The sequence below is a fragment of the Heptranchias perlo genome, chromosome 15 (assembly GCF_035084215.1).
Source record: "Heptranchias perlo isolate sHepPer1 chromosome 15, sHepPer1.hap1, whole genome shotgun sequence".
NCBI classification, from domain to species: domain Eukaryota; kingdom Metazoa; phylum Chordata; class Chondrichthyes; order Hexanchiformes; family Hexanchidae; genus Heptranchias; species Heptranchias perlo.
The window spans coordinates 66,440,550-66,466,396 of NC_090339.1; the positions used below are offsets into that span (position 1 = coordinate 66,440,550).

Sequence of the window (25,847 nt, forward strand, 5' to 3'; positions counted from 1 at the left end):
GGCATTCAGCTTGCTTGGTTTCATTGGTCAGAACATTGAATACAGGAGTTGGGATGTCTTGTTGAAGTTGTACAAGACATTAGTAAGGCCACACTTGGAATACTGTGTACAGTTCTGGTCACCCTATTATAGAAAGGATATTATTAAACTAGAAAGAGTGCAGAAAAGATTTACTAGGATGCTAGCGGGACTTGATGGTTTGACTTATAGGGAGAGGTTAGATCGACTGGGACTTTTTTCCCTGGAGAGTAGGAGGTTGAGGGGTGATCTTATAGAAGTCTATAAAATAATGAGGGGCATAGATAAGGTAGATAGTCAAAATCTTTTCCCAAAGGTAGGGGAGTCTATAACGAGGGGACATAGATTTAAGGTGAGAGGGGAGAGATACAAAAGGGTCCAGAGGGGCAATTATTTCACTCAAAGGGTGGTGAGTGTCTGGAACGAGCTGCCAGAGGCAGTAGTAGAGGCGGGTACAATTTTGTCTTTTAAAAAGCATTTGGACAGTTACATGGGTAAGATGGGTATAGAGGGATATGGGCCAAGTGCAGGCAATTGGGACTAGCTTAGTGGTATAAACTGGGCGACATGGACATGTTGGGCCGAAGGGCCTGTTTCCATGTTGTAAACTTCTATGATTCTATGTCATCCAGTAGCCAGGCTTTGCCGTGCTGGTTGAAATATAGGTGGCACGTTGGACTGCCGCAGAATGAAGGAGTCGTGACTGCTGCCAGGATAGCGGGCATTCACCTGCACAATGCACTGCGTGTGGTCGCACACCAGCTGCACATTGAGGAAGTGGAATCCCATTCTGTTCATGGATATGACCGAGTTGAGATGTGGAGCACACAGGGCAATATGCGTGCGATCAACGGCACCCTGCACCAGGGGGAATCCTGCACCGTGAGCAAACGCTCGTGCTCGCTCCTGCTGCTCGTCTCTGTCAAGAGGGAACGTAATGAATCTGTTTCTCAGTGCATACAGAGCCTGAGTGACCTCCCTTATACAGCAGTGCACTGCAAACTGTCAGATGTTGCTTATATCTCCAGCAGCAGTCTGAAAGGATCCAGAGCCATAAAAATTAAGCACCACAGTTACCTTGACAGCCACAGGCAATGCTGCCCTTGCCCTGCCCTGAGGCTGCAGTTGTGGCTGCAACAGTTAATAAATCTCAGTCACGACCTCTTTAGTGAACAGCAGACGTCTGATGCACTGGTCTCTACTAAAGTTGAGGTAAGAGAATTGGTCCCTGAAGACCCATCGCGGATATGGCCTCCTGCTGAGTGCCCTCCTCCTCCCTCTTCTAGCAGCTTGTCCTGCTCTGTGTGACCTCTCTGAATGCTCCTGTCACATTCAATTCCCAGAGGAAGCACTAGCAGGCCATTCAAGTCTAGAAGCAACCTTATTGAGCGCACTATTTTAAATGCCACTAACAGTACTACACAACCAGCCAGACCACTCTCTATAGAATATTGCAACTTTCTCCAAGTACAGGAAACTTCCACAAACACCCACAATTGTACCAGCAGCCAGAATAACGAATCGAGCAACTAACCTGTAACTCCTGCGTAATCCCTTTAAATAACACTGGTAGGGGGTCCTTCATGCCCTTTAACTCCTGTTCAGCTGTGCGAGGTTAGGACAGTGTGTTGACTGGAGTGGGGAGTTCGAAAATGTCGCCGGCTGCTTCAAATCAGCATTGCACACTGATTCACGTCATAATCTCCCTACTCGACGTTGCTTCCAGCATTCGTTAGGCGACCACCTTTACCAATATGGCGTCCTGCGCATGTCAGTGCGGAAGAGTGTGTGCGCATCTCGAATGTCATTTTCGGGCTTAGGTGTCCGCGTTGCGCCTACAAAACGGGCGCTATGTGGCCCAATTTAGCCCCCATTGTATCATTATTGGACAGTGTCTCACCATGTTACAGAATTCACCACACCTTGTTACAGAGCTAATCACCTAATGTTACTGAGCTAGTCATCCATTTTGCAGCTTTACTTTGGATGGTGAAGAGGCTTTGAAGGGTAAGAAGGTGAATTACACATTGCAGAATACCCAGCCTTTGCACTAATCTTGTAGCCACAGTGTCGATGTGGCTGGTCCAGTTCAGCTTCTGGTCAATAGTGACCTCCCCAGATCCTGATGGTGGGGGATTCGGTGATGATGATGCCATTGAAGATTGCGGGAGGTGGCTGCACTTTCTGTTTCTTCAAGATGGTCATTACCTGACACTTATGTGGTGCAATTGTTACCTGCTATTTTTCAGCCCAGAAGTCGTCCAGGCCCTGCTGTAGGCTGACATGTGATAGTTTATTATCAAAAGAGTTGTGAATGGGGCTGAACACTGTTGAACACTCCTGAACGTTCCTGGCCTTTTGATAGAAGGAAGGCCATTGATGAAGCAGCTGAAGATAGTTGGCCTGAAGACAGTTTCCTGAGGAACTCCTGCAGTGATGTCCTGGGTCTGAGATAATTGGTCTCCAACAACAACAACCATCTTCCTTTATAGAATCATTGAATCATAGAAGTTTACAACATGGAAACATGCCCTTCGGCCCAACATGTCCATGTCGCCCAGTTTATACCACTAAGCTAGTCCCAATTGCCTCCACTTGGTCCATATCCCTCTATACCCATCTTACCCATGTAACTGTCCAAATGCTTTTTAAAAGACAAAATTGTACCCGCCTCTACTACTGCCTCTGGCAGCTCGTTCCAGACACTCACCACCCTTTGAGTGAAAGAATTGCCCCTCTGGACCCTTTTGTATCTCTCCCCTCTCACCTTAAATCTATGTCCCCTCATTATAGACTCCCCTAACTTTGGGAAAAGATTTTGACTATCTACCTTATCTATGCCCCTCATTATTTTATAGACTTCTATAAGATCACCCCTTAACCTCCTACTCTCCAGGGAAAAAAGTCCCAGTCGATCTAACCTCTCCCTATAAGTCAAACCATCAAGTCCCGGTAGCATCCTAGTAAATCTTTTCTGCACTCTTTCTAGTTTAATAATATCCTTTCTATAACAGGGTGACCAGAACTGTACACAGTATTCCAAGTGTGGCCTTACTAATGTCTTGTACAACTTCAACAAGACTTCCCAACTCCTGTATTCAATGTTCTAACCAATGAAACCAAGCATGCTGAATGCCTTCTTCACCACCCTATCAACCTGTGACTCCACTTTCAAGGAGCTATGAACCTGTACTCCTAGATCTCTTTGTTCTATAACTCTCCCCAACGCCCTACCATTAACAGAGTAGGTCCTGGTCCGATTCGATCTACCAAAATGCATCACCTCACATTTATCTAAATTAAACTTCATCGGCCCACTGGCCCAATTTATCAAGATCCCGTTGCAATCCTAGATAACCTTCTTCACTGTCCACAATGCCACCAATCTTGGTGTCATCTGCAAACTTACTAACCATTCCTCCTAAATTCTCATCCAAATCATTAATATAAATAACAAATAACAGCGGACCCAGCACCGATCCCTGAGGCACACCGCTGGTCACAGGCCTCCAGTCTGAAAAACAACCCTCTACACCCACCCTCTGTCTTCTGTCGTCAAGCCAATGTTGTATCCAATTGGCTACCTCACCTTGGATCCCGTGAGATTTAACCTTATGTAACAACCTACCATGCGGTACCTTGTCAAAGGCTTTGCTAAAGTCCATGTAGACCACGTCTACTGCACAGCCCTCATCAATCTTCTTGGTTACCCCTTCAAAAAACTCAATCAAATTCGTGAGACATGATTTTCCTCTCACAAAACCATGCTGACTGTTCCTAATCAGTCCCTGCCTCTCCAAATGCCTGTTGATCCTGTCCCTCAGAATACCCTCTAACAACTTACCCACTACAGATGTCAGGCTCACCGGTCTGTAGTTCCCAGGCTTTTCCCTGCCGCCCTTCTTAAACAAAGGCACAACATTTGCTACCCTCCAATCTTCAGGCACCTCACCTGTAGCTGTCGATGATTCAAATATCTCTGCTAGGGGACCCGCAATTTCCTCCCTAACCTCCCATAACATCCTGGGATACATTTCATCAGGTCCCGGAGATTTATCTACCTTGATCCGCGTTAAGACTTCCAGCACCTCCCTCTCTGTAATATGTACACTCCTCAAGACATCACTATTTATTTCCCCAAGTTCCCTAACATCCATGCCTTTCTCAACCGTAAATACCGATGTGAAATATTCAGGATCTCACCCATCTCTTGTGGTTCCGCACATAGATGACCTTGTTGATCCTTAAGAGGCCCTACTCTCTCCCTAGTTACTCTTTTGCCCTTTATGTACTTGTAGAAGTTCTTTGGATTCTCCTTTGCCTTATCTGCCAAAACAATCTCATGTCCCCTTTTTGCCCTCCTGATTTCTCTCTTAACTCTACTCCGGCAATCTCTATACTCTTCAAGGGATCCACTTGATCCCAGCTGCCTATGCATGTCATATGCCTCCTTCTTCTTTTTGACTAGGGCCTCAATCTCCCGAGTCATCCAAGGTTCCCCATTTCTACCAGCCTTGCCCTTCACTTTATAAGGAATGTGCTTACCCTGAACCCTGGTTAACACACTTTTGAAAGCCTCCCACTTACCAGACGTCCCTTTGCCTGGCAACAGACTCCCAATCAACTTCTGAAAGTTCCTGTCTAATACCATCAAAATTGGCCTTTCCCCAATTTAGAATTTTAACTTTTGGGCCAGACCTATCCTTCTCCATAGCTATCTTAAAACTAATGGAATTATGATCACTGGTCCCAAAGTGATCCCTCACTAACACTTCTGTCACCTGCCCTTCCTTATTTCCCCAAGAGGAGGTCAAGTTTTGCCCCCTCTAGTCGGGCCATCCACATACTGAATGAGAAATTCCTCTTGAATACACTCAACAAATTTCTCTCCATCCAAGCCCCTAATGCTATGGCTGTCCCAGTCAATTTTGGGAAAGTTAAAGACCCCTACTATTACCACCCTATTTTTCTTGCAGCTGTCTGTAATCTCCTTACATATTTGCTCCTCAATTTCCCGTTGACTATTTGGGGGTCTGTAGCACAATCCTATCAAAGTGATCTCTCCCTTCTTATTTTTCAGTTCTACCCATATAGACTCAGTGGGCGAACCCTCGGATATATCCCCTCTCACTACTGCCGTGATGTTCTCCCTAATCAAGAACGCAACTCCCCCTCCTCTCTTACCTCCTGCTCTATCTTTCCTATAGCATCTGTACCCTGGAACATTGAGCTGCCAGTCCTGCCCCTCCCTTAGCCATGTTTCAGTAATAGCTATAACATCCCAGTCCCATGTACCCATCCATGCCCTGAGTTCATCTGCCTTGCCCATCAGACTTCTTGCATTGAAATAAATGCAGTTTAATCTAGACTTCCCTTGGTCTTTGCCCTGCTTTCTCAGACCATCTGTCCGGTCATGTTTTGTACATTCTCCCTTACTGCCTTTTGTTTCTGTCACCACTTTACTTCCCACTGACTTCCTGCATCGGTTCCCATCCCCCTGCCACATTAGTTTAAACCCTCCCCAACAGCACTAGCAAACACTCCCCCTAGGACATTGGTTCCATTCCTGCCCAGATGCAGACCGTCCAATTTGTACTGGTCCCACCTCCCCCAGAACCGGTTCCAATGGCCCAGGAATTTGAATCCCTCCCTCTTGCACCATCTCTCAAGCCACGTATTCATCCTAGCTATCCTGTCATTCCTACTCTGACTAGCCCGTGGCACTGGTAGCAATCCTGAGATTACTACCTTTGAGGTCCTACTTTTTAGTTTAACTCCTAACTCCCTAAATTCAGCTTGTAGGACCTCATCCCGTTTTTTACCTATATCGTTGGTACCTATATGCACCACGACAACTGGCTGTTCACCCTCCCCCTCCAGAATGTCCTGCAGCCGCTCCGAGACATCCCTGACCCTTGCACCAGGGAGGCAACATACCATTCTGGAGTCTCGGTTGCGTCCGCAGAAATGCCTGTCTATTCCCCTTACAATCGAGTCCCCTATCACTATAGCTCTGCCACTCTTTTTCCTGCCCTCCTGTGCAGCAGAGCCAGCCACGGTGCCATGAACCTGGCCACTGTCACCTTCCCCTCGTGAGCCATCTCCCCCAACAGTATCCAAAACGGTATACCTGTTTTGGAGGGAGATGACTGCAGGGGACCCCTGCACTGCCTTCCTACTTTTCTCTGTCTGTTGGTCACCCATTCACTATCTCCCTCAGTAATTTTTATCTGTGGTGTGACCAACTCACTGAACGTGCTATCCACGACTTCCTCAGCATCGCGGATGCTCCAAAGTGAGTCCATCCGCAGCTCCAGAGCCGTCAAGCGATCAAACAATAGCTGCAGCTGGACACACTTCCCGCAGGTGAAGGAACCAGGGATACAGGAAGGATCCCTGAATTCCCACATCCCACAAGAAGAACATGACACGGGTCTGGGATCTCCTGCCATGACTTAACCCTTAAATTAGCTTAACAACAACTACAATGTCAAGAAGAAAAAAAGGAAAGAAAAACTACTTACCAGTCACCAGCCAATCACTTACCTGTTGGCTGTGACTTCGTGCCTCCAGCAGCTGCAGTAGCTCAATCCTCCTCCTAGTCAACTTGCTTGGCCTCCTCACAGTGCCTCCTTTTTTTTTGGTTCGAGGAGGAGGAGGGAGGAAGGGAAACACAAGTGTTGTGTTTCGGGTTTAATTGCTCCTCGACACCAGTTCTTCTGCTACCCACTGTTCAGTGGAGGTGACTGAGCCGACTTCTCCCAGAATGTCAAGTATGACTCCAGCCATTGGAAGATCTTCCATTTGATCTCCATTGACTTCAGTTTTATTGGGGTTCCTTGGTGTCATATTCGGTCAAATGCTGCCTTGACATCGAGGGCAGCGACTCTCACCTCTCCTCTGGTGTTCAGCACTTGCACCCATGTCTGAATCAAGACTGTGATGAGGTCTCTCGCTGAGTGGCTCTGGCGGAACCTGAACTGAGCAGATTATTGGTGAATAGGTGATGCTTGCCGGAGCTGTTGATGACTCCTTCCGTTACTCTGCTCCTTCCGTTACTCTGCTCCTTCCGTTACTCTGCTCCTTCCGTTACTCTGCTCCTTCCGTTACTCTGCTGGTGATTAGGAGGAGTCTGACAGGGCAGTAATTGGCCAGATTAGTTTTGTCCTGTTTTTTGCAGAGAGGAGATGGAATGCTTTACTGCAAGTGACATTTGAGGCAGAGACTCCAGAATCACATAAAAAAGAATTGAACCAGGATTTGAAAGGAAGAATATACAAGGATGTGGAGAGAGGGCGGGTACTAGGGATTTTTTAATTCATTCATGGGATGTGGGCGTCACTGACAAAGCCGGCATTTATTGCCCATCCCTAATTGCCCTTGAGAAGGTGGTGGTGAGCCGCCTTCTTGAACCGCTGCAGTCCGTGTGGTGACGGTTCTCCCACAGTGCTGTTAGGAAGGGAGTTCCAGGATTTTGACCCAGCGACGATGAAGGAACGGCGATATATTTCCAAGTTGGGATGGTGTGTGACTTGGAGGGGAACGTGCAGGTGGTGTTGTTCCCATGTGCCTGCTGCTCTTGTCCTTCTAGGTGGTAGAGGTCGTGGGTTTGGGAGGTGCTGCCGAAGAAGCCTTGGCGAGTTGCTGCAGTGCATCCTGTGGATGGTACACACTGCAGCCACTGTGCGCCGGTGGTGAAGGGAGTGAATGTTAAGGGTGGTGGATGGGGTGCCAATCAAGCGGGCTGCTTTGTCCTGGATGGTGTCGAGCTTCTTGAGTGTTGTTGGAGCTGCACCCATCCAGGCAAGTGGAGAGTATTCCATCACACTCCTCACTTGTGCCTTGTAAATGGTGGAAAGGCTTTGGGGTGTCAGGAGGTGAGTCACCTGCTGCAGAATACCCAGCCTCTGACCTGCTCTTGTAGCCACAGTATTTATATGGCTGGTCCAGTTAAGTTTCTGGTCAATGGTGACCCCCAGGATGTTGATGGTGGGGGATTCGGCAATGGTAATGCCGTTGAATGTCAAGGGGAGGTGGTTAGACTCTCTCTTGTTGGAGATGGTCATTGCCTGGCACTTGTCTGGCGCGAATGTTACTTGCCACTTATGAGCCCAAGCCTGGATGTTGTCCAGGTCTTGCTGCACGTGGGCACGGACTGCTCCATTATTTGAGGGGTTGCGAATGGAACTGAACACTGTGCAATCATCAGCGAACTTCCCCATTTCTGACCTTATCAACATCCTGGAGGTCATTGATGAAGCAGCTGAAGATGGTTGGGCCTAGGACACTGCCCTGAGGAACTCCTGCAGCAATGTCCTGGGCCTGAGGTGATTGGCCTCCAACAACCACTACCATCTTCCTTTGTGCTCGGTATGACTCCAGCCACTGGAGATTTTTACCCCTGATTCCCATTGACTTCAATTTTACTGGGGCTCCTTGGTGCCACACTCGGTCAAATGCTGCCTTGATGTCAAGGGCAGTTACTCTCACCTCACCTCTGGAATTCAGCTCTTTTATCCATGTTTGGACCAAGGCTGTAATGAGGTCTGGAGCCGAGTGGTCCTGGCGGAACCCAAACTGAGCATCGGTGAGCAGGTTATTGGTGAGTAAGTGCCGCTTGATAGCACTGTTCACGACACCTTCCATCACTTTGCTGATGATTGAGAGTAGACTGATGGGGCGGTAATTGGCTGGAATGGATTTGTCCTGCTTTTTGTGGACATACCTGGGCAATTTTCTACATTGTCTGGTAGATGCCAGTGTTGTAGCTGTACTGGAACAGCTTGGCAAGAGGCGCAGCTAGTTCTGGAGCACAAGTCTTCAGCACTACAGCCAGGATGTTGTCGGGGCCCATAGCCTTTGCTGTATCCAGTGCACTCAGCCATTTCTTGATATCACGTGGAGTGAATCGAATTGGCTGGAGACTGGCTTCTGTGATGGTGGGGATATTGGGAGGAGGCCGAGATGGATCATCCACTCGGCACTTCTGGCTGAAGATGGTTGCAAACACTTCAGCCTTGTCTTTTGCACTCACGTGCTGGACTCCACCATCATTGAGGATGGGGATGTTTCCAGAGCCTCTTCTTCCCGTTAGTTGTTTAATTGTCCACCACCATTCACGACTGGATGTGGCAGGACTGCAGAGCTTTGATCTGATCCGTTGGTTGTGGAATCACTTAGCTCTGTCTATAGCATGTTGCTTCCTCTGTTTAGCATGCATGTAGTCCTGTGTTGTAGCTTCACCAGGTTGGCACCTCATTTTTAGGTATGCCTGGTGCTGCTCCTGGCATGCTCTTCCACACTCCTCATTGAACTCGGGTTGATCCCCTGGCTTGTTGGTAATGGTAGAGTGAGGAATGTGCCGGGCCATGAGGCTACAGATTGTGCTGGAATACAAATCTGCTGCTGATGATGGCCCACAGCACCTCATAGATGCCTAGTTTTGAGCGACTCGATCTGTTTTGAATCTATCATTTAGCACAGTGGTAGGGCCACACAACACGTTGGATGGTGTCCTCATTGTGAAGGTGGGACTTTGTCTCCACAAGGACTGTGCAGTGGTCACTCCTACACAGGACAGATGCATTTGTGGCCATTACAGAAACATGACTGCAGGGTGACAACGACTGGGAATTAAATATGCCAGGGCATTTAACAATCAGGAAGGACAGGCAGGAAGGAAGGGGAGGTGGGGTAGCTATGTTAATAAAGGAAGGAATCACTGTAATACAGAGAAAAGATATTGGGACAAAGGATCAGGATAATGAAACAGTTTGGGTAGAGATAAGGAATAATAAGGGGGAAAAAACACTAGTGGGCGTAATATATAGGCCTCCTAATAGTTGCAACTCTGCTGGAAGAAGTATTAATCAGGAAATAGTCGGGGCATGTAATAAGGGAACAGCTATAATTATGGGGGATTTTAACTATCATATTAACTGGACAAATCAAATTGGGCAGGGCAGCCTTGAGGAAGAGTTTATTGAGTGTATTAGGGATGGATTTCTTGAGCAGTATGTAACTGATCCGACAAGGGGGCAAGCAACATTGGACCTGGTCCTGTGTAATGAGCCAGGATTAATTAATAATGTCCTAGTTAAGGATCCCCTTGGAATGAGTGACCATAACATGGTTACATTCCATATCCCATTAGAGGGTGAGAAGGTTGGTTCTCAAACAAGCGTACTGAGCTTGAATAAAAGAGACTATGATGGTATGAGAGCGGAATTGATTAAAGTGGACTGGGAAAATAGATTAAAGGGTAAGACGGTACATGAGCAGTGGTGTTCATTTAAGGAGTTATTTTACAACTTTCAAAAAATATATATTCCACCGAGGAAAAAAGGTGTAAAAGAAATGACAGCCATCCATGGCGAAGTAAAGAAATTAAGGATAGTATCCGACTAAAAACAAGGACATATAAGGTAGCCAAACTTAGTGGAAGGATAGAAGATTGGGAAGTCTTCAAAAGACAGCAAAAAGTAACGAAAGGATTGATTAAGAAAGGGAAGATAGATTATGAAAATAAATTAGCAAAAAATATAAAAACAGATAGCAAGAGTTTCTATAGTTATATAAAAAGAAAAAGGGTGGCTAAGGCAAACGTAGGTCCCTTCGAGGATGAGACCGGGAAATTAATGGTGGGAAACATGGAGATGGCAAAAATGCTGAACAAATATTTTGTTTCAGTCTTTACGGTAGAGGACACTAAGAATATCCCAACACTGGACAAACAGGGGACTCTAGGTGGGGAGAAGCTAAATATAATTAAAATCACTAAGGAATTGGTACTCTGTAAATTAATGGGACTCAAGGCGGATAAATCCCCTGGACCTGATGGCTTACATCCTACGGTCTTGAGGGAAGTGGCAGTAGGGATTGTGGATGCTTTGGTGATAATTTTCCAAAATTCTCTGGACTCGGCAAAGGTCCCGACAGATTGGAAAACTGCTAATGTAACACCCTTATTTAAAAAGGGTAGTAGGCAGAAGGCTGGAAATTATAGACCAGTTAGCCTAACATCTGTGGTGGGTAAAATTTTGGAATCTATTATTAAGGAGACAGTAGCGGAACATTTGGATAAACATAATTTAATAGGACAAAGTCAGCATGGCTTTACAAAGGGGAAGTCATGTCTGACAAATTTGCTTGAGTTCTTTGAGGACATAACGTACAGGGTGGATAAAGGGGAACCAGTGGACGTAGTGTATTTAGACTTCCAGAAGGCATTCGACAAGGTGCCACATAAAAGATTATTGCTCAAGATAAAGAATCACTGGATTGGGGGTAATATTCTGGCATGGGTGGAGGATTGGTTATCTAACAGGAAGCAGAGAGTTGGGATAAATGGTTCATTCTCGGACTGGCAACCAGTAACCAGTGGTGTTCCGCAGGGGTCGGTGCTGGGTCCCCAACTCTTTACAATCTATATTAACGATTTGGAGGAGGGGACCAAGTGTAACGTATCAAAGTTTGCAGATGATACAAAGATGGGAGGGAAAGTAGAGAGTGAGGAGGACATAAAAAACCTACAAGGGGATATAGACAGGCTGGGTGAGTGGGCGGAGATTTGGCAGATGCAATACAATATTGGAAAATGTGAGGTTATGCACTTTGGCAGGAAAAATCAGAGAGCAAATTATTATCTTAATGGCGAGAAACTGGAAAGTACTGCAGTACAAAGGGATCTGGGGGTCCTAGTGCAAGAAAATCAAAAAGTTAGTATGCAGGTGCAGCAGGTGATCAAGAAGGCCAACGGAATGTTGGCTTTTATTGCTGGGGGGATAGAATATAAAAACAGGGAAGTATTGCTGCAGTTATATAAGGTATTGGTGAGACCGCACCTGGAATACTGCATACAGTTTTGGTCTCCATACTTAAGAAAAGACATACTTGCTCTCGAGGCAGTACAAAGAAGGTTCACTCGGTTAATCCCGGGGATGAGGGGGTGGACATATGAGGAGAGGTTGAGTAGATTGGGACTCTACTCATTGGAGTTCAGAAGAACGAGAGGCGATCTTATTGAAACATAAAAGATTGTGAAGGGGCTTGATCGGGTGGATGCGGTAAGGATGTTCCCAAGGATGGGTGAAACTAGAACTAGGGAGCATAATCTTAGAATAAGGGGCTGCTCTTTCAAAACTGAGATGAGGAGAAACTTCTTCACTCAGAGGGTAGTAGGTCTGTGGAATTTGCTGCCCCAGGAAGCTGTGGAAGCAACATCATTAAATAAATTTAAAACAAAAATAGACAGTTTCCTAGAAGTAAAGGGAATTAGGGGTTACGGGGAGCGGGCAGGAAATTGGACATGAATTTAGATTTGAGGTTAGGATCAGATCAGCCATGATCTTATTTAATGGCGGAGCAGGCTCGAGGGGCCGATTGGCCTACTCCTGCTCCTATTTCTTATGTTCTTATGTTCTTATTTGCAACAGGTAGATTGGTGAGGACGAGGTCAAGTAGGTTTTTCCCTCGTGTTGGTTCGCTCATCACCTGCCGCAGGCCCAGTCTGGCAGCTATATCCTTCAGGACTCGGCCAGCTCGGTCAGTAGTGGTGCTACCGAGCCACTCTTGGTGATGGACATTGAAGTCCCCCACCCAGAGTACATTCTGTGCCCTTGCTGCCCTCAGTGCTTCCTCCAAGTGGTGTTCAACATGGAGGAGGACTGATTCATCAGCTGAGGGAGGACGGTAGGTGGTAATCAGCAGGAGGTTTCCTTGCCCATGTTTGACCTGATGCCATGAGATTTCATGGGGTCCAGAGTCAATGTTGAGGACTCCCAGGGCCACTCCCTCCTGACTGTATATCACTGTACCGCCACCTCTGGTGGGTCTGTCCTGCCGGTGGGACAGGACATACCCAGGGATGGTGATGGAAGAGTCTGGGACATTGGCTGAAAGATATGATTCTGTGAGTATGTCAGGCTGTTGCTTGACTAGTCTGTGGGACAGCTCTCCCAATTTTGGCACAAGTCCCCAGATGTTGGTGAGGAGGACCTTGCAGGGTCGACTGGGCTTCGTTTGCCGTTGTCGTGTCCGATGCCGGGTGGTCCATCCGTTTTTATTCTTATTGTGACTTTTTGTAGCGAGATTTTACAACTGAGTGGCTTGCTGGGCCATTTCAGCGGGCAGTTAAGAATCAACCACATTGCTGTGGGTCTGGAGTCATATATCGGCCAGACCGGGTAAGGACGGCAGGTTCCCTTCCCTGATGGAGATTAGTGAACCAGATGTTTTTTTACGGCTAGATTAGATTTTATGGATTGGAGCAGATTGCTCCACTTGAAGAGCTCGCACCTACACACAGTGATGGGCTGAATTCCTCCTGCACTATATGATTCTTCTGATCCAGTCCAGTTTTCGATATGGTCACAAGTGGCCAGAAGAACAGCTTCAGCCAGAAATGAGCAGCAGAGCTACAGACTTAGGTCCCGGACAGTAGTAGAATCCAGGGGAGATGATGTGAGGTGGTCATAGAGTCATAGAGTCATACAGCACGGATAGAGGCCCTTCGGCCCATCGTGTCCGCGCCGGCCATCAGCCCTGTCTACTCTAATCCCATATTCCAGCATTTGGTCCGTAGCCTTGTATGCTATGGCATTTCAAGTGCTCATCCAAATGCTTCTTGAATGTTGTGAGGGTTCCTGCCTCCACAACCCTTTCAGGCAGTGAGTTCCAGACTCCAACCACCCTCTGGGTGAAAAAGTTCTTTCTCAAATCCCCTCTAAACCTCCCGCCTTTTACCTTGAATCTATGTCCCCTTGTTATAGAACCCTCAACGAAGGGAAAAAGCTCCTTAGTATCCATCCTATCTGTGCCCCTCATAATTTTGTACACCTCAATCATGTCCCCCCTCAGCCTCCTCTGCTCCAAGGAAAACAAACCCAATCTTCCCAGTCTCTCTTCATAGCTGAAGCGCTCCAGCCCTGGTAACATCCTGGTGAATCTCCTCTGCACCCTCTCCAAAGCGATCACATCCTTCCTGTAGTGTGGCGACCAGAACTGCACACAGTACTCCAGCTGTGGCCTAACCAGTGTTTTATACAGCTCCATCATAACCTCCTTGCTCTTATATTCTATGCCTCGGCTAATAAAGGCAAGTATCCCATATGCCTTCTTTACCACCTTATCTACCTGTTCCGCCGCCTTCAGGGATCTGTGAACTTGCACACCAAGATCCCTCTGACCCTCTGTCTTGCCTAGGGTCCTCCCATTCATTGTGTATTCCCTTGCCTTGTTAGTCCCTCCAAAGTGCATCACCTCGCACTTTTCCGGGTTAAATTCCATTTGCCACTGTTCCGCCCATCTGACCAACCCATCTATATCGTCCTGCAGACTGAGGCTATCCTCCTCGCTATTTACCACCCTACCAATTTTTGTATCATCAGCGAACTTACTGATCATACCTTTTACATTCATATCCAAGTCATTAATGTAGACCACAAACAGCAAGGGACCCAGCACCGATCCCTGTGGTACCCCACTGGCCACAGGCTTCCAGTCACAAAAACAACCTTCGACCATCACCCTCTGCGTTCTGCCACTAAGCCAGTTTTGTATCCAAAGTGCCAAGGCACCCTGGATTCCATGGGCTCGTACCTTCTTGACCAGTCTCCTGTGGGGGACTTTATCGAAGGCCTTACTGAAATCCATGTATACCACATCCACTGCGTTACCCTCATCCACACGCCTAGTCACCCCCTTAAAAATTCAATCAAATTAGTCAGACATGATCTTCCCTTGACAAAGCCATGTTGACTATCCCTGATTAATCCTTGCTTCTCCAAGTGGAGACTAATTTTGTCCTTCAGAATTTTTTCCAATAATTTTCCTACCACTGATGTTAGGCTCACTGGCCTGTAGTTCCCCGGTTTTTCCCTACTCCCCTTCTTGAATAATGGTATTACATTAGCGGTTCTCCAGTCCTCTGGCACATCCCATGTGGCCAGAGAGGTTCTGAATATATGTGTCAGAGCCCCCGCAATCTCCTCCTTTGCCTCACACAGTAGCCTGGGAAGAGTGTGGGCACACTCTTCCCCCCGCCCCCCCCCCCTTATAGGCAGTGTTGTAATTTACTTAATCACCTGCCCCATTTCCCAATGATATCTTCCTAGTGAACTTAGGCCAGGAATCCAATCCCAGGGTTTAGGTGACAAACCTCACTCTCGTAGTTTGTAACGTGAGCCTTTTAACTGGATGTTGCTGCCGTGCAAATCACCGATGATATCTGTTGTCTGGAATGTTATTGTCCAGTAAACATGAGTTTAGTGCCAGGAATTATATACGGGTGAAATCGCAGTGCCTCACTTTTAACCAACCAGTCCTCGTCCACGCTTGGACTCGTGCATTCTGTATTTTTGTGTCACTCACATCCTGTCCTTTGAATTACAGCCGAGCTCCTGTAAAGGAAAGACAGAAAATTTCAAAACATTGTTGAGATTTTATCTTAAAACCAGGTGCCAATCTTTTTAAAAACTGAGCATAAAAACGGTGATTGTGTTGGGCTGGATTTGAGGTGAGGGTTTAGAGTACAAGTTCGAATATGTTTTAATCACTCATTCTGGGTACAGATCCAAATCTGATGTCGTTTTGGATTGTTTTTGAATGAAAATTCAGTCTCCATCCAGAAAACCTGGAATATTCCAGAATTTTAAAAATACATTGAACCGATCTGTGCCTGAATTAAGCAAACTACAATTTGGCTAAACTCAATCTAACCAACTAATGTCTCTGAATTCATTTCTAGTTAATCCTAGCCCTGAGATATATCTGATCCCTCCTTCACCCAACCCCAACCAAATCGAAACAATCAATGGGGGTGATTTTAACCCCCAAGAACAGGTGGGTTGGGGGCGGGTGGGAGTTGAAAATAGTTGTTTTTTGGGTCGCGATCGCAACCCAGCTTTATTTCCGGGTTTAACATCAGCACGGAAAAGTACACTGGGAATACAAAGTCCGAAAATTTTGCGGTTGCGACCCAAAAAACAACTATTTTCAACTCCCACCCGGCCCCAACCCACCCGCTCTTGGGGGTTAAAATCACCCCCCACATATCTCAATTAATTTATAATTAAACCGAGCTCACTCCCTCATCCCAGCCCAATCTAACCAGTGTCTCTAAATTCAATTTTAGTTATCTCTAACTATCACCCTAACCCTCACCCTTATCCTCAACCCAACCCGATCTAACCAACCAATGTCTCTGAGTTCAGTGATAGTTAACCCTTACCTTCACCCTCAACTCAATCCAATTTAAACAATTAGTGTCACTGAGTTCAATTGTAGTTAGGCTGACCTGTCATCTTAATACTAACCATTACCACCAACCCAAACCAATCTAACTTTAATCTTAATCTTAGGGTGATGATTTAGGTTAACTATAAGTGAACTCAGAGAGACTGGTTGGCTAGATTGGGCTGAGTTTGAGTGAGGATTACGATGGTGACTATGGTTAACTCTAAATGAATTCAGCTAAATTAGTTCTTTGGATTTATGTGGCTCTGAATTCACTTATAGTTAATGTTAACTCAACGAATTACTTTGAATAAATTTCCACTGTGTTTGCACTGGGGGAGGGGGGAGGTTATATATTTGAATTAATTTATTAGAGGGACAAACTTCCATCAGGACAGGGATTGTGGATGCTTTGGTAATAATTTTCCAAAATTCTCTGGACTCGGCAAAGGTCCCGGCAGATTGGAAAACTGCTAATGTAACACCTTTATTTAAAAAGGGTAGTAGGCAGAAGGCTGGAAATTATAGACCAGTTAGCCTAACATCTGTGGTGGGTAAAATTTTGGAGTCTATTATTAAGGAGACAGTAGCGGAACATTTGGATAAACATAATTTAATAGGACAAAGTCAGCATGGCTTTACAAAGGGGAAGTCATGTCTGACAAATTTGCTTGAGTTCTTTGAGGACATAACGTACAGGGTGGATAAAGGGGAACCAATGGAGATAATGTATTTAGACATCCAGAAGGCATTCGACAAGGTGCCACATAAAAGATTATTGCTCAAGATAAAGAATAACTGGATTGGGGGTAATATTCTGGCATGGGTGGAGGATTGGTTATCTAACAGGAAGCAGAGAGTTGGGATAAATGGTTCATTCTCGGACTGGCAACCAGTAGCCAGTGGTGTTCCGCAGGGGTCGGTGCTGGGTCCCCAACTCTTTACAATCTATATTAACGATTTGGAGGAGGGGACCGAATGTAACATATCAAAGTTTGCAGATGATACAAAGATGGGAGGGAAAGTAGAGAGTGAGGAGGACATAAAAAACCTGCAAGGGGATATAGACAGGCTGGGTGAGTGGGCGGAGATTTGACAGATGCAATACAATATTGGAAAATGTGAGGTTATGCACTTTGGCAGGAAAAATCGGAGAGCAAGTTATTATCTTAATGGCGAGAAACTGGAAAGTACTGCAGTACAAAGGGATCTGGGGGTCCTAGTGCAAGAAAATCAAAAAGTTAGTATGCAGGTGCAGCAGGTGATCAAGAAGGCCAACGGAATGTTGGCTTTTATTGCTAGGGGGATAGAATATAAAAACAGGAAAGTATTGCTGCAGTTATATAAGGTATTGGTGAGACCGCACCTGGAATACTGCATACAGTTTTGGTGTCCACACTTAAGAAAAGACATACTTGCTCTCGAGGCAGTACAAAGAAGGTTCACTCGGTTAATCCTGGGGATGAGGGGGTGGACATATGAGGAGAGGTTGAGTAGATCGGGACTCTACTCATTGGAGTTCAGAAGAATGAGAGGCGATCTTATTGAAACATATAAGATTGTGAAGGGGCTTGATTGGGTGGATGCGGTAAGGATGTTCCCAAGGATGGGTGAAACTAGAACTAGGGGGCATAATCTTAGAATAAGGGGCTGCTCTTTCAAAACTGAGATGAGGAGAAACTTCTTCACTCAGAGGGTAGTAGGTCTGTGGAATTTGCTGCCCCAGGAAGCCGTGGAAGCTACATCATTAAATAAACTTAAAACAGAAATAGACAGTTTCCTAGAAGTAAAGGGAATTAGGGGTTACGGGGAGTGGGCAGGAAATTGGACATGAAGCTGAGTTCGGATTGGTCAAGGCCCTGTGGGTGGCGGAGAGGGCCCAGGGGCTGAGCGGCCGGGTCCTGCTCCTACTTCTTGTGTTCTTTAGATTTGAGGTTAGGATCAGATCAGCCATGATCTTACTGAATGGCGGAGCAGGCTCGAGGGGCCGATTGGCCTACTTCTGCTCCTGTTTCTTATGTTCTTATGTTCTTATCTGAGAGAGACAAACCCCCATCAGGACAGTAATCTGAGAGAGACAAACCTCCATCAGGACAGGTATTTGAGAGACAAACCTCCATCTGGACAGGTATTTGAGAGACAAACCTCCATTAGGACTGGTATCAGAGAGAGACAAACCTCCATTAGGACAGGTATCGGAGAGAGACAAACCTCCATCAGGACAGGTATTTGAGAGACAAACCTCCATCTGGACAGGTATTTGAGAGACAAACCTCCATCAGGACAGGTATCTGAGAGACAAACCTCCATTCGGACAGGTATCTGAGAGACAAACCTCCATTCGGACAGGTATCTGAGAGACAAACCTCCATTCGGACAGGTATCTGAGAGACAAACCTCCATTCGGACAGGTATTTGAGAGACAAACCTCCATCAGGACAGGTATCTGAGAGACAAACCTCCATTAGGACAGGTATCGGAGAGAGACAAACCTCCATCAGGACAGGTATCTGAGAGACAAACCTCCATCAGGACAGGTATCTGAGAGACAAACCTCCATCAGGACAGGTATCTGAGAGAGACAAACCTCCATCAGGACAGGTATCTGAGAGACAAACCTCCATCAGGACAGGTATCTGAGAGACAAACCTCCATTCGGACAGGTATCTGAGAGACAAACCTCCATTAGGACAGGTATCGGAGAGAGACAAACCTCCATCAGGACAGGTATCTGAGAGACAAACCTCCATTAGGACAGGTATCGGAGAGAGACAAACCTCCATCAGGACAGGTATCTGAGAGACAAACCTCCATCAGGACAGGTATCTGAGAGACAAACCTCCATCAGGACAGGTATCGGAGAGAGACAAACCTCCATTAGGACAGGTATCTGAGAGACAAACCTCCATCAGGACAGGTATCTGAGAGACAAACCTCCATCAGGACAGGTATCGGAGAGAGACAAACCTCCAATAGGACAGGTATTTGAGAGACAAACCTCCAATAGGACAGGTATTTGAGAGACAAACCTCCAAAAGGACAGGTATTTGAGAGACACAGTTTAGTGCAGTTTATGGAAAATGTGGCGACCTGTCACAGCACAAGGTACAGCTAATCTTTGTCCAACTCCGAGACACCAAGGTTTGAGTAGGTTTTATAGTTTCCATGGAAACACTGTGTTCCTTCCCTAAATTATATGCTGTTTCTTTGCAGTCCTCTAAGGGCAGACAGTGTTGGAGAAGAACATTGATATCCATTCTCATGTTATCAAACCCAGACAGGCACCTCACACTTGATAAATGTTTTCTGTTATCCAGAAACGTGACTGCTTGTCAATGATACATGATCAGGTTTCTACATTTTAATTCCAAATAAAAATTGTGAAGAGAAAGTTAACCTGTCTGTACTGAAGGATATAAATAATATTTTTGAATTACTGTATTGGCAAGGCATTAAAATGTTGTCGGCACCTCTATTAATAAAGTCAAGTAGAGTCATAGAGTCATAGAGTCATACAGCACGGATAGAGGCCCTTCGGCCCATCGTGTCCGCGCCGGCCATCAAGCCCAGTCTAATCTAATCCCATATTCCAGCATTTGGTCCGTAGCCTTGTATGCTATGGCATTTCAAGTGCTCATCCAAATGCTTCTTGAATGTTGTGAGGGTTCCTGCCTCCACAACCCTCTCAGGCAGTGAGTTCCAGACTCCAACCACCCTCTGGGTGAAAAAGTTCTTTCTCAAATCCCCTCTAAACCTCCCGCCTTTTACCTTGAATCTATGTCCCCTTGTTATAGAACCCTCAACGAAGGGAAAAAGCTCCTTAGTATCCATCCTATCTGTGCCCCTCATAATTTTGTACACCTCAATCATGTCCCCCCTCAGCCTCCTCTGCTCCAAGGAAAACAAACCCAATCTTCCCAGTCTCTCTTCATAGCTGAAGCGCTCCAGCCCTGGTAACATCCTGGTGAATCTCCTCTGCACCCTCTCCAAAGCGATCACATCCTTCCTGTAGTGCGGCGACCAGAACTGCACACAGTACTCCAGCTGTGGCCTAACCAGTGTTTTATACAGCTCCATCATAACCTCCTTGCTCTTGTATTCTATGCCTCGGCTAATAAAGGCAAGTATCCCATATGCCTTCTTTACCACCTTATCTACCTGTTCCGCCGCCTTCAGGGATCTGTGAACTTGCACACCAAGATCCCTCTGACCCTCTGTCTTGCCTAGGGTCCTCCCATTCATTGTGTATTCCCTTGCCTTGTTAGTCCCTCCAAAGTGCATCACCTCGCACTTTTCCGGGTTAAATTCCATTTGCCACTGTTCCGCCCATCTGACCAACCCATCCATATCGTCCTGCAGACTGAGGCTATCCTCCTCGCTATTTACCACCCTACCAATTTTTGTATCATCAGCGAACTTACTGATCATACCTTTTACATTCATATCCAAGTCGTTAATGTAGACCACAAACAGCAAGGGCCCCAGCACAGATCCCTGTGGTACCCCACTGGCCACAGGCTTCCAGTCACAAAAACAACCATCGACCATCACCCTCTGCCTTCTGCCACTAAGCCAGTTTTGTATCCAAAGTGCCAAGGCACCCTGGACTCCATGGGCTCGTACCTTCTTGACCAGTCTCCTGTGCGGGACTTTATCGAAGGCCTTACTGAAATCCATGTATACCACATCCACTGCGTTACCCTCATCCACACGCCTAGTCACCCCCTCAAAAAATTCAATCATATTGCTTCTCCTCATTCTCCCTTCCGAAATGCATCATAATGTTCGGTGTAAAAAAGTGGGTCACTAATGCAGCTGGGAGATTACTCCACATCCCTGTGTAACTGTCCCCTTATCAAAAGGAACTCATAATACTGCCTCAGAATGATGACAACAGCCATTGGCTCGCACTGTTGGCATTTGATTGGCACTGTGACAACTTCGTTATGTTGGAATATTTACTGTGTACACCTTCATTTTGTTCCTGTTTACACTGATGTACTAAAATTGCCACTTGAACCTGAACTGCCATGGGACAGCCTCTGAGTCTCAGGCTAGTCACCCCTCCGTCACTAGGTGTATATTAATCACTGCATATATATTAATCACTGGGTGTTTATTATTCACTGTGTATATATTAAATCACTAGGTGTATATTAATCATTGGTTGTACATTAGTCACTGATTGCATATTAATCACTGGTTGTATATTAAATCATTGGGTGTGTATTGATCACTGGTTGTATATTAATCATCAGGTGTATATTAATTACTGTCTGTATATTAATCACTAGGAGTATATTAATCACTGGTTGTATATTGGTCACTGATTGTATATTAATCACTGGTTGTAGATTAATACACACCCAATGATTTAATAATCAGGTGTATATTAATCACTGGTGTACATTAATCACTGGTTGTATATTAATTACTGTTTGTGTATTAATCAGGGTGTATATTAATCACCAGATGTACATTAATCACTAGTACATTAATCACTGGTTGTATATTAATCATTGGGTGTATATTAATCACTAACTAGGTGTTTATTAATCACTTGGTGTATATTAATTGCACTAGGTGTATTTTAATCATCAGGTGAAATCACTGGTTGTATATTAATCACTAGGTGTATATTAATCATGGTGTATATTAATCACTAGGTATATAGTAACCGCTGGTTCTAAACACAGAAACATAGAAAATAGGAGCAGGAGTAGGCCATTCAGCCCTTCGAGCCTCCTCTGCCATTCAATATGATCATGGCTGATCCTCTATCTCAATACCATATTCCCGCTCTCTCCCCATACCCCTTGATGCCTTTTGTGTCCAGAAATCTATCTCGCTCCTTCTTAAATATATTTAGTCACTTGGCCTCCACTGCCTTCTGTGATAGAGAATTCCACAGGTTCACTACCCTCTGAGAGAAGAAATTTCTCCTCATCTCAGTCCTAAATGTCCTACCCCGTATCCTGAGACTGTGACCCCTCGTTCTGGACCCCCCAGCCAGGGGAAACATTCTCCCTGCATCCAGTCTGTCTAGCCCTGTCAGAATTTTATATGCTTCAATGAGATCCCCTCATTCTTCTAAACTCGAGTGAATACAGGCCGAGTCGACCCAATCTCTCCTCATACAACAGTCCTGCCATCCCAGGAATCAGTCTGGTGAACCTTCGCTGCACTCCCTCGATGGCAAGTATATCCTTTCTTAGGTAAGGTGACCAAAACTGCACACAATACTCCAGGTGTGGTCTCACCAAGGCCCTGTAAAACTGCAGTAAGACATCCCTGCTCCTGTACTCAAATCCTCTTGCAATGAAAGCCAACGTACCATTTGCCTTCCTAACTGCTTGCTTCACCTGCATGTTTGCTTTCAGTGACTGGTGTACAAGGACACCCAGGTCCCTTTGTACATCAACATTCCCCAATCTATCACCATTTAAATAATACTCTGCCTTTCTGTTTTTCCTTCTGAAGTGGATAACTTCACATTTATCCACATTATACTGCATCTGCCATGTATTTGCCCACTCACTCAACTTGTCTAAATTGCCTTGAAGCCTCTTTGCATCCTCCTCACAACTCACAATCCCACCTAGTTTTGTGTCATCAGCAAACTTGGAAATATTACATTTGGTTCCCTCATCCAAATCATTGATATATATTGTGAATAGCTGGGGCCCAAGCACTGATCCCTGCGGTACCCCACTAGTCACTGCCTGCCACCCCGAAAAAGATCGACTTATTCCTACTCTCTGTTTCCTGTCTGTTAACCAATTTTCAATCCATGAGAGTATATTACCTCCAATCCCATGTGCTTTAATTTTGCACACTAACCTCTTATGTGGGACTTTATCAAAGGCCTTCTGAAAATCCAAATAAACCACATCCACTGGTTCTCCCTTATCTATTCTACCAGTTACATCTTCAAAAAACTCCAGTAGGTTTGTCAAACATGATTTCCCTTTCATAAATCCATGTTCACTTTGTCTAATAACTTCCTGTTGATATTTTCTAAGTGTCCTGTTATCACATCCTTTATAATAGACACCAGCATTTTCCCTACTACTGATGTTAGGCTAACCAGTCTGTAGTTCCCTGTTTTCTCTCTACCTCCTTTTTTAAATAGTGGGGTTACATTTGCCACCCTCCAATCTGCAGGAACTGTTCCATAATCTATAGAATTTTGGAAGATGACAACTAATGCATCCACTATTTCCATGGCTACCTCTTTTAGTACTCTGGGATGCAGATTATCTGGCCCTGGGGACTTATCGGCTTTCAGTCCCATTAATTTATCCAGCACTATTTTTTAACTAATATTAATTTCCTTTAATTCCTCCTTCTCACTAGTCCCTTGGTTCCCTAGTATTTCTGGGAAGTTATTTGTGTCCTCTTCCGTGAAGATAGAACCAAAGTATTTGTTTAATTGCTCTGCCATTTCCCTGTTCCCCATTATAAATTCTCCCATTTCTGACTGTAAAGGACCTACATTTGTCTTCACTAATCTTTTTCCTTTTACATACTTGTAGAAGCTTTAAAAGTCCACTTTTATGTTCCTTGCAAGTTTACTCTCAGACTGTATTTTTCCCCTCTTAATCAATCTCTTGGTCTTTTTTTGCTGAATTCTAAACTGCTCCCAATCCTCAGGCTTGCTTCTTTTTCTGGCAACTTTATATGACTCCTCTTTGGATCTAATACTATCCTGAATTTCTTTTGTTAGCCATGGTTGGGCCGCTTTTCCTTTTGTGTTTTTGCGCCAGAAAGGAATGAATAATTGTTGCAATTCATGCATTTGTTCCTTTAATGTTAGCCATTGCCTATCCACCGTCATGCCTTTTAATGAAGCTTCCCAATCTATCATAGCCAACTCACTCCTCATACCTTTGTAGTTTCCTTTGTTTAGATTTAGGACCCTAGTTTCGGATTGGACTACTTCACTTTCATCTTAATGAAGAATTCTATCATGTTATGGTCACTTTTCCCTAAAGGACCCCACACAACAAGATTATTAATTAACCCCTTCTCATTGCACAATACCCAATCTAGGTTAGCTTGTTCCCTGGTTGGCTCCTCAACGTATTGGTCGAAAAAAACCATCTCAACTAAGAGTTCTATATACAAACGCACGGAGTATAAGGAATAAATTAAATGAACTACAGGTTCAAATTCAAATTGGAGGGTATGACATGATAGCTATTACTGAGACATGGCTGCAGGATGGTCAGGATTGGAAACTAAATATACCAGGTTATAAGGTCTACAGGAGAGATCGGGAAAATGGAAGAGGGGGAGAAGTAGCCTTAGTGATTAGAGATGAAATCACTTCAATGATAATGGAGGATATAACGAGAGGTAAGCAGCCAACAGAGACCTTAAGGGTTGAACTGAGAAATAGGAAAGGATCTAAGACTACAGTGGGAGTTGTGTATAGGACTCCTGGCAACAGCTCTGAAGTGCTAGATTGTATAAATGCAGAGATTAGACAAGTGTGTAACAAAGGCATAGCGGTCTTAATGGGGGACTTTAACCTTCACATAGATTGGGAAAAGCAGACTAACAACTATCAGAAAGGTAGTGAATTTCTTGAGTGTGTCCGGGATAGTTTTCTACAGCAGTATGTCCGAGAGGCAACAAGGGGGCAAGCCATACTAGATTTAGTAATGAGTAATGAACCAGATTTAGTTAACAGCTTGACTGTGCGTGAACATCTATCCAATAGCGATCATAACATGATCGAGTTCAAGGTAGTGTTTGAAAGGGGAAAAAGTGAATCAGCTGCTAAGATTCTAGACTTGGGTAAGGCTGACTTCAATGGGATGAGACAGACTGTCCACAGTAAACTGGGCAAATCTGTTAATGGGCAAAACGACTGATGATCAGTGGGAAATGTTTAAAGAAACATTTAACGTGATACAGAATCGGTTTATACCCCTGAGGGGCAAGAACTCTACTTGCCATAGAAAACAGCCATGGACAACTAAAGAGGTAAGGGACAGTATAAGACATAAGGAAAGGGCATACAAAAAGGCAAAAAATGGCACAGATCTTGGTGAATGGGAAAGTTACAAAGATCAACAAAGGGTCACAAAACAGATAGTAAGGGCTACAAAAAGAGAGTATGAAAAGAAACTTGCAAGGGATATCAAAACCAATACGAAGAACTTTTATAGTTATATTAGGAAAAAGAGGGTGGTCAGGAGCAGTGTTGGCCCCTTAAAAACTGAAAGTGGGGATATTGTCATTGACAATGGGGAAATGGCGGACATGTTGAATAATTACTTTGCGTCAGTATTTACAGTAGAAAAAGAGGATAGCATGCCGGAAATCCCAAGAAAACTAATATTGAATCGGTGACAAGGACTCGATAAAATTAACATAAGTAAAACAACAGTAATGAAGAAAATAATAGTACTAAAGAGTGACAAATCCCCAGGACCAGATGGTTTCCATCCCAGGGTTTTAAAGGAAGTAGGTGAGCACATTGCGGATGCCCTAAGTATAATCCTTCAAAGTTCTCTAGATTCAGGAACTGTCTCTCTAGATTGGAAAATTGCAAATGTCACTCCGCTTTTTAAGAAAGGAGAGAGAGG

The 25,847-nt window shown here is 45.1% G+C and overlaps 1 protein-coding gene across 1 annotated transcript in view; it reads left to right on the forward strand.

Moving 5' to 3' along the window:
• The first annotated feature begins 585 nt into the window (after window positions 1-585).
• Window positions 586-25,847, forward strand: part of LOC137332828 (glypican-4-like) — a 209,090-nt gene continuing 183,828 nt past the window's right edge. The window contains exon 1 of the mRNA XM_067996760.1: window positions 586-952. Within this exon, the coding sequence (XP_067852861.1) occupies window positions 586-952 (367 nt within the window). The remainder of the gene's footprint in view (window positions 953-25,847) is intronic.